The sequence below is a fragment of the Patiria miniata genome, unplaced genomic scaffold (assembly GCF_015706575.1).
Source record: "Patiria miniata isolate m_02_andy unplaced genomic scaffold, ASM1570657v1 HiC_scaffold_1, whole genome shotgun sequence".
Classification (NCBI taxonomy): domain Eukaryota; kingdom Metazoa; phylum Echinodermata; class Asteroidea; order Valvatida; family Asterinidae; genus Patiria; species Patiria miniata.
In genome coordinates this window covers 15,222,636-15,232,793 of record NW_024037047.1, presented here as the reverse complement: position 1 = coordinate 15,232,793, position 10,158 = coordinate 15,222,636, and the positions used below count along the sequence as shown (strand labels likewise).

Genomic DNA, 10,158 nt, shown 5'->3' with positions numbered 1-10,158 from the left:
CAAATACGAGTTAAGATGCCTGCGGACAAGGCCAAGCTTGAGCACGCAGTGGAGATGAACCACTCTAGTTCTGGATGCGGACAAGCCGACGACTGGCATTGAGATCCTCGAACTCAGCCACATGAGCCGAAACACCACCGTCCTCAGCTGGAGTGTAGAATGACCACGTCGAAGTTTAACCTCGTACGCCACCTGAAGGAGTGACACAGGAGGGACTCTAGAGACCGACACGTCAAGAGTCACCGGGGTATCAGCACGAGCTCCTCGAATCACGCCCTAAAGCCGCAGACAACCCATCCCAATCCACACTCTACCTCTCCCCTATGCCACCTCTGCCTCTCGAGCCCATCATTGAGCTGCAGTCATCCTCGGGACCGGAATCATTCACCCAGGTGAATCCAGTGGGACTGCATCCACGGACAAGGGGAAGTGCCTGAAGACCCTCATCCGTGAGTACAGCGCCCCTATGACGGTTGATTTGTCAACTTTGGACACCGACGACAGGGAGGCCGGAGGTCATCCGACAGAACCTGCTCCGGCCAATCCATGCACCGTCAATCGCATCAAAATGATCATTTTGATATATTTTTCGCGACGACGACATTTGCGAGGGGATCTAGAGGACCTTCCACCTTCCTTAGATAATACTGCTCAGGTGAGTTGAAATATATTTGTATTCCGTACAGTTTATTTTTATTAATGTTTTACTTATAGTTATTAGAGGTTAAAAAAAACCTAATAACTTGTTGTCTTCAAACATTTTTCGTTAGTTGTATTTCTGTTTAACTATATATATTTTTTTTCAATTTCTCAATTGTTTAAAGAGTTGATGATTATTTTATACAGTTGTTTGCATTTTTCATATTAAAAAGTTGAGGTCGAACCTGGAGTTAAGCTGAAGTTCCGAATTACACAAACATACTTGTTCTTATATAATTGCATTTTCAAAGTTTTGTTTCAAAGAAGTATATTGGAATGTGCATAGAAAGTTTACATGAGTGACTATTGTGGCGGAAAGTGTTTGAAGAGAAAGTTAAGCTTTAAGTTTTATATTGAATTATTCTGAAGAACTTAAGATGTAGTCACACTTTCCTTTTATTTTTGTATTATGGCTTTAGAGTATGGGAACATCCTCTGCCATGCTCGGGACTTTGAGGCGGAAAGTGTTTAGTTGGTGACGTCATACCATAGCACAAACGCTTAATCACTTGTGTGCAGTGACTGGGCGGAGCTTACGAACTCCGTCGGCTGATGCGCGTACGCGAATAGCTAATATTCCCCATAGGTTTAGCGCACCATAGGATTAGTGCATGCACGTGGTTTGTAGACATGACGTAGTGTCTGGTACATGTGTTTAAATGCGTGCCTGGGGAGCACGCTCTGTTTTTGGTTCTGTCTTTTAGGTTCTGGTTTTAGATGAGATCAGGTATGGCGGACTGATTGTGCAACGTTGTTAGGTGAGATACGTTATGTGTGCCTAGTTTTGGGGCTCGGCTGTTTCAGGTGTTGAGTTCCGGGTGTCTGGAGAAAGCGGGCTAGAGCGTAGCTGCGACAGCGGGCAGAGAAGTATGTGAATTACTTGTACACTGCTTATGTGTAATTGCTTAGGCGATTTGTGTAAAAGTCTGTGTAGCTGTACTGGAGTTGCGCTGGTATGTGTAGCTTAATTCTGGCTTACACACACAGCGTAGCGGGTACCCTGCTATAGGACTGTATACATTGCTAAGGGGCTGTTGTGTGCTTGTGATGCTGTGTTATTACTACTTAGCGATTCATAACCAGCGCTGTGTATAGTTGCTCATTGCTGCGATTGTTGTCTAGTGCTTAATGCTGGGTGCGTTGTTGCATAGGCAAGCAGCGGGCTATCTCCAGTAACTAAGGACCCTGTTAATAAAACAATCGACCGAATCACATCCTAATTAATGTACCTGATTATTGTTGAATATATTACGATCATTGTTGTTTGAGATTACCGACAATTCTGCTTCCGGTGTTTCTGTTTAAAGGTTTACTGTGCAATTAATTAACATAGATAAATAATAAACACTCATTAATCGGGCGGTAGATTTCCACCGAAACGGACCTGCACCCTTAGCCTTGAAGGACGCTCTGAGTGATCTCTCGTCTAGGGAAAAGAGCCTTGGTTTGGGAAGATTGTTTTCACCCCACTAGGAGTCAAATTTATCCGAACAGACTTAGGTTGGCCCGGGGGGTTCCCGCCTCACTTTTCATGTCAAATATGTTCGTCTAACTTATTTTAGCTTAAGTGTTATCAACTGTCTTATACCTAGTTTTCAGGGGCTTAAAACTTTGGGAGGGGGGCTATGTGACGAAATAGCAATTATAAAGTCACCAACTGTATGTATTAAATACATTAGAACAATGTGAGTCATCCACACTCTGCATAATGGGAATCCTGGTATCTGATTGGTCAATTGAGTTAATGCACTGTTGAACGGCAAACAGAAGTTGTACTCGGCCTATGGGGCTCAAAGTCTATAAAAATGAAATGCAGGGTCTAGGATTTATTAAGTTTACTTCTTGATTCTTCAATGATTAGAATAATTGCTAATTGCTAAGGCTCTTGATTACGATGGAATGACATGACGATATATGATGATTAAAGGCTTGACCAATCACACTCAGTAACACACTGAGTATAAAGTGTTTAACGTCGGTGAAGGGCAAAACCTATAATTTGATTTATATCTCTCCCCCCTCCCAACAAAAAATCCTTCTTATAATACTTTATGCGGTGCCCGCTGCTATGTACATGTACATCAGATTCGAACCGGCCAACCGATCCCGTTAGCGTGAACCTGGGTTAGTGGGAATTTAGCGCTGCACATAGCGCCGCTACTAAACCTGGGCAGAGTGAGAATTTCCGTCAATTTCAATGTAATTGCTAATTGGGTAAAGTCCACACCCTTACCTACATAAAATTTACAAAATCCCACTTTATCCAGGTTCTGTAGTAGTGCAATGTAGGAATGTAACAATAGACAGTTTGGCTCTTGGGCATGGGCACTGTATGCCTCTGTGTAAACGTTTGCATGACAATCATTAAAATACGTTAAAACTTCGTACAAATGTCAATATGTAAGTTTTGGATCTATTCCTACTTTCCCGGGTTGTATTAAAATTCCCACTTTGCCCAACCGGAATAAGTGGGACTTTGCTATATTGAAACGTGATCATTAAAGATTTACACATGATCCAAGTCTAGTTACTTGGTACTCTGCTTTACGGTTATCTGCAATGATTGTTTGGAAAATCTCTGAAATGATATTGTTGACAAAAAATGGTCCCAATCGTAAACAAACCGCAGTGGTGTAGCTGGGGTGTGCAGAGTGGTTGGCGCAACTCAACGGGCTAGAATTTTAAAGAGCAAATTCGGGACACTTGTCGAAGCAAAATCGTGACTGCGAACATGGAGTAACGGGACAAAAATTATATTCTGCAACGGGCAAACAAAACTGTACAGGCTCTGCGCCTCCAATCGAGATCCGAGGAAAAGGAAGCTCATGCTAAAAAGATGATATTTTCTGGTCACGTTCTCAGACAATATTTGTAAACATATTTCTCTTAATAAATATACAGTGATTGTACCAAATATCGATACGAAATTTAGGTCCTTTGAAATTCAGGTCCATCAGTGGTAAAATACACAATTATTTCTGAATACTCAGAAATGCAAAATCATCAGCCTCATTAGGCCTATGCAAAACACTATCTGTGATATCTCATTGATCAACTCTCTAGAGTTTCAGATTTAGACTAATTGAATTGAAGAACATCAATGTAGAAATAAGCTAACACTTTTGAAATTTAATGTATGAAACTAAGATTTTTTTTGGTGATGTACGGCAATTGAATTGTGAAACGTCGCTTACCTTGTATTGGCGGGTTGTCAGCCCTCCTCAACGATTCCCGTATCCTTCAGAGACTGGTCCCAACCACCGTTGACTTTATCCTGAAGCCAATCTTAACGTTTGTGACTCTTATCCCTTTGCTTAACACCAGTGGGCTTGGCGGATCCCATGCATCATGGCAAGCTTCTGCTAGAGATCAAAGATTGTAGAGCGCCGCGGTGCTATCTCATATCTGGTAGAGATAAGGCCAAACAAAACGTACTAGACTTATATTTGTGGACAAACGCAGGGCTGTTTCGGTAACTTTTTTTTGTGACGTGATATATGTACAGTTCAAGTATATTGTTCCATCCAGGAAGGATGCTTTTTTGTGTAGTTCTGTAAATAATTATTGGCAAATGGTCTCTGACATATAATATGCGATTAGATTCTCATACTGCTTTGAATTAGGTATCTCCAATGTGATATCACGTGACGCGCGTGATGACGTCACCATGACGTTATTTGAATATGGGCTAAGAGATGTGCCTCATGTGACGTCAACATTTGTAACAGCTATGACCTAAAATACCATTAATATTAAAACTGACATGTTATATTATTAAAAATGATATATGCAATATGTTGAAAATCTGTGCAACTGGTATTATTAAAGAAATGAGTGGATGATTTATGTGCGAACAATCAACGAAAAGCTGCTTCGGTCATTACCTACTGCCACAATAACAATGTTGCCAGTGGTGAAAGAAAGGGCGCCCTCTGTATCAAGACAGAATTAAGTGCATTGACCTGACCTGAAAAGAACTCCTTACACCCCAACTATGGTATCGGCCCCAACTGTAGTTGGGATCGTCCCAACTATTCTGCAGTTGGGCTGGCCAAACTATCCGCTCCGTTCACAAGTACCCCATCACCGGCGAAGGAAGTACAGTTGGGGGTGACCGACCGACGCCATCTTGCCTGACTGCAATTCATTTGCCGCGAAGCGCGGCCACTGCGTGTAAATAGAACAAATCCCCTGGTGTACGTGCGTCACACACAAGGAACGGTGCGCGTCAACCAGCGAAAAGTTCTGCCCATGGGGCGTCGTTGCTAGGTAAAAGGGCGCCCACTTTTGGTAGCGCACAGAGCTCATAGTTTGGAGTTTGGGGTGGAGGCCAGCTGCGTGCAGCGCTGCGGCGCTGCGACAACAAGCGTATCGCTAGTAAATTAGGGAGTCTGGCGAATGCCAATGGATTTGTGCGGGGGTTTGTGTTTTCCACTGGACAATACCTGACTTTATTTTAAATGAACTACACAGTGAACTCCCTTGGTGCTAGAACAAGGCCGGAAACACAGTTTCAGTCAGCGCGCAGCGTGCTCGATAAAGAGGCACACAGCGAAGTTTTATTTGCAGCGGGTTGTACGGTCTCGGACCTTCGAGAATTCACGAGGTTTCGCGAGCGTTCGGCAGTGCCCCTGGAAGACCGCCCAGAAACCCGTTTTCGCGGCAGTGTTGGGCCAACATGGAGGGGTGAGTGAAAGAATATTTTTTTCGGCGTCGAATGATACCATTTTTTTAGTGATTATATTATTTTAAAGGTGATTAATTAGGCTTGCAAAATGAGGTATGAAAACCCTTTTTTTCTGCACGTTTTGAGTAATCCTGACTACCTCGGGATATTGATGGATAAAATTTGTCTTTTCCTGGACTCTTGAAGAGTTATGCTTTCAAACCGTACTATTCCCATCTCTGCAGGTTTCGTTGGCGATTTATATTTTGTTGCGAAATATACGCGAAAATTGCATGATTTCGGTCGGCAACGTCTGATTCGGATGACGTCACTCATGTATGCAGTGTGTATTACTATTACTGGTACTACGTACGTGTTCGTACGTAGGAGCATCGCGACCGATGTCGACAATAGGTTCCTACCTGTTACTTTTGCATGTACTCAAGTACAAAACAAATACATCCCATGTGCATGTACACTCTAAAAAAGCATTAGTCAGATTTGACTAGAAACCAGTCAAATTTGACTAGCCATTCAGGGTCAGCTGGGTGCAACTGAAAATCAGTCAATCTGACTAGATTTTTCCAGTCAGTATTATTGACTTTGGAAAAGTAGTTATGCAAATAACTGAAATTGGAGTCGAACCCAACTACGTTTCTAGTCATAGTATTGAACTTTGCATGTGTAACTAAATTCCTATTCAATTTCCAATAACTGGGAAAACTAGTCAATATTTTGAATAAGTTGTTTTTAGAGTGTAGGCTGTGCATTAGGAAAGAATGTAGTATCCAGGCGCCACTTAATTCAGCGGTTGTGTACAAAGTCTATGAGTATGAAAAATCAAGAAAATTAATTTTCTAAGTATTTCCAAACAAAATTGGAAATAATTCTCACATTAATCTCAGTCCCAGATTCATATCTTTTTTTCAACATTTTGCAATGACTAACCTAATAATATTAGGTCTTTCCCAGTAAATGTACATGTATATTGATAGATTATAATTTTTCTCTCCTTTCTCTTTTCTTTAATATACCCTAGGTCAAGTACGCAGCGTGATTTACCCATTTTCCATGTCAAGATAGTTGGAAACAACATCCGCACTGGAAGATGAACATGACCAATTTCAATGGAACTCTATTATTTTACCATGGATGGATTAAACTTAGCCCGACTGCATCTGGCCGTACAGTACTATCGCAAGCTCTGTAGTACGGCCAGACCGCCAATGCTCCCCTACTCGCTGAACTCTGATGTAGCGATTTTGCTACCGATTTTGATCGAGATTATCTTTTCATCCAGGACAGAAATTTCCAAAGTTGAGGTTCCTAGTCATAGTTCCTAGGAACTCATACCTTTTCGAAAAATAAACGATCTTTTATCCCAAAATCTTCATCCATCTGGCCAAAAAGATGACATTCAGTCATCATCGCCCACGAAAATCGTCCCGAAAAATTTCCTCCATGCGATTTCAAAATGGCGGCCGCATTGTAATGTATACATTATGCAGGCGCACTTAGGCAAGATTATGAATATGCATTATGCAGTTCATGACCTCGTGTTTGTATGACCAGCCGCGCCGCGCGCCCGACAAACGTCATGAAACGTCATGAAATGAATCTTGCCCAAGCACGCCCGCATAATGCATACATTACAATGCGGCCGCCATTTTGAAATCGCGTGGGCGATGATGACTGAATGTCATCTTTTTGCCAGATGGATGAAGATTTTGTGATAAAAGAGCGTTTTTTCGAAAAGGTAGGAGTTCTTCTACGACTAGGAACCTTAACTTTGGAAATTTCTGTCCTGGATGAAAAGATAATCTCGATCAAAATCGGTAGCAAAATCGCTACATCAGCTTTCAGCGTGTAGGGGAGCATTGACAGTCTGGCCGTACTACAGAGCTTGTGTTAGAACTGTACGGCCAGATGCAGTCGGGCTAGATTGAACTATACAATTTCTGTGGTACAACCGGATTTTGCATGTTTAATTCAATGACGTGTGATCAACAACTCACAAACTGACGAATCGGGCGCCGGGGATTCGTACGCCATGTCGCGTGGAATATTGCATGTATTGTTTTTATGATAAAAAACCTGAGGAATAAGCACTTTCATGGTACATTTATTATGCACCATCTTGTTCACATGGCAAAAAGAACAAGCATTGCTAGATCCGCACATTTTGTAATGGACACGTTTTGGAATGAACGCATGATGACTTGGAAGCACCAACAGGTTTTGTTTGATGACGTGTAGGCTGCAACGCATGTAAATTTGCCTGGTAAGCAAGATGACGCATTACATTGAAAAAAAAAATAATCAGTTCAATCAAATTTCTCCAAATATCAACTTCCAGTTTTATTTCACAAATTAATAAATTTGTCAGTAGCCTTTATGCTGTATATTGAAAACCGATAATACTACACAAACCTCTGCGAACGACTGTACACTGCACTCGAAGTCCATATCGATGTTCTGAAAATACGCAGACTGCGTAACATTATGAACCACTGGCAACTTTGCTGATCGTCTGCGAAACAGTTTGCATCTGTCTGAGTTTTTGGCGACAGAAATGTTTCCATATTATCTGTTCTGCAGTTTTTCCCCTTTTTTTTTCGTTTCACTTTGCGTTTCTTACGTTGATTTGGAAACTAGCCTGAACAAAATTGATTGCTTGTTAATTTGTAACCATTGCAATCTTAAATATTTATCATTTGTTCTTATACGCCTGCATTCTTACCCTTGTAATTTTTAAGAAACACAATTGTTGTTATTGCCAAGGACTGGAGCGGTTGAATAATCTTGTTATTGTCTTAAAACCAATTGCTGACAAGTTGTGGAATTTTATAAGCTCATGGTCTATACATGTCGCAAGAGTATAGTTACTATACATGTACATGTACATTGTACATCAGTGTTTTCCAGATTATTAATAACCTCACACATTAAAGAAACTGTGCCTTAATTTTCATGTTCACTTTTTTTCAGTTATATATTTGTAAGTCATTCCATGTTGTGAAAAACTTTCATTTGTAAAGTTTTTTTTTCTTGGAAACTGAAAGTGGTTCAAATATTGAAGTGTTTCAATATACCTTAATCTTTAATGTTTAACTAAATGCAGCTGAATGTATGTAATTGTGATTTTATGAATAAAGTGTTTCCTAGAATTTCAGTCAAGAAAAGAGACGACTTGATTCTTTATACATGTTTTGTTTTTGATTTTAGGTTCATGTCCACTTTCCTACTTAAAGATGAAGCCAAAAATATAACCAAAAATATTGTGATTTATTTTGAGAATTTGTACTCCCCCACCCCTCCCAATAAATCCCAACAATGGTAAGAAATAGTTATTGCATTGCCAGCATAAACACTTAGTAGGACCCCTTTTAGTCTTTTATTTTTAATGCGTTTACATGAAACATCGTCTTACTTCCCTGTTTCGAAAAGACACGCAACCATTTATTATAGTCGGGCGACTTTACTCCGCGTTTACTTATTGTGATCCAGTGCACGTGCATCCGCCGCGCACGTGCTTTCAGAGCGGTGTTATTTTCGTGATATGGGCACTCGGAATAGACATCCTTTTTGACTACCTCGGATACTCAAGAGAACCAAAGTTATAAAATAAAGGTAGCTTAATAATGTCGCTTTTCATCAAATTGTCAAAACATTCTGCCAAACTTCGTTTAGTATAGAAAAAAGGACAATTTTCACCGACCGTAAATTCACTACAACAACGGTCGTGTTTCCTTCCCGATATTTCACAAAGCAGTTGCTTAAAACTTAATTATTATCATTTAACAATTAAACTATACCATTTTTAATCTCTGTTTCAAATAAAATCCTACTTTTAAAGACACGTTAAGCGGAAAATGAATTTCGAAGATTGGATCTCCAATCTCATGAATATTCATATTTCCAGTGTGTTCGACGGTGCATATGCTGCAAATAAACGGAAGCACTTTCGGGCATGCTGCGCGCTGACTGGTTTGTTTGCACCCCCCCCCCATAAACCAAGGGGTCTTCCCTCAAAATGTCCGACTTTTTATGTCAATATGTTTTATGTCATCGTTCCTAAGGCTAAGCCACAATTGGATGTGAATGCCTTTTTATTAATTCAATCGACCCATCTTGATTTGTGTGCTGATGGTTTCTAACTTCTTCTGTACTTTATAATGTTTGTATTTTAGTTGGGCCACGCCGCTCCAATCTTTTCATTTTGCGATCCGAACTATAGTTGGCATTGTTGTGCAACTATAGAACATTCGCTACAGCTCTGATACACGTCTGACTTTACTTGGGACCACTGAAATAAGCTATGGGTGGGGCCCATCTATAGTTGGGCCACTCCAATCGTTATATTTTGCAGTCCCAACTATAGTTCACATTGCCGCGTAAGTATAAAACATTATATTCCCTACTGCTCTAATACACGTCTGACCTTACTTGGGACCACTGAAATTAGCTATGGGTGGGGCCCATCTAAAGTTGGGTCACTCCAATCTTTTTTTCTTTTGCGATCTGAACTATAGTTTACAGTGTAACTATAAAACATTCCCTACAGCTCTGATACGCGTCTTACTATGGGTGGGACCCCTCTATAGTCGGGCCATTCCAATCTTTGAATTTTGCAGTTGATGTTGCTGAACTATAAAACACAGCTCTTTGACTTTGTTGGACGATTCATCCAGGGATTTTGATAAATATATGGAACGGAAAGATTCCCATATCAGGCCAACACTTTTCACCCTGTGCACAAACCGTATGAGACTGGTCTGAAAATGTGTGTTTTC

The 10,158-nt window shown here is 40.7% G+C and overlaps 1 protein-coding gene across 1 annotated transcript in view; it reads right to left on the bottom strand.

Moving 5' to 3' along the window:
* Window positions 1–1,798: 1,798 nt before the first annotated feature.
* LOC119730705 overlaps window positions 1,799–10,158 on the bottom strand; it is a 31,857-nt gene continuing 23,497 nt past the window's right edge. Inside the window, exon 2 of the mRNA XM_038203710.1 lies at window positions 1,799–1,884. Coding sequence (XP_038059638.1) covers window positions 1,799–1,884 — 86 coding nt within the window. The remainder of the gene's footprint in view (window positions 1,885–10,158) is intronic.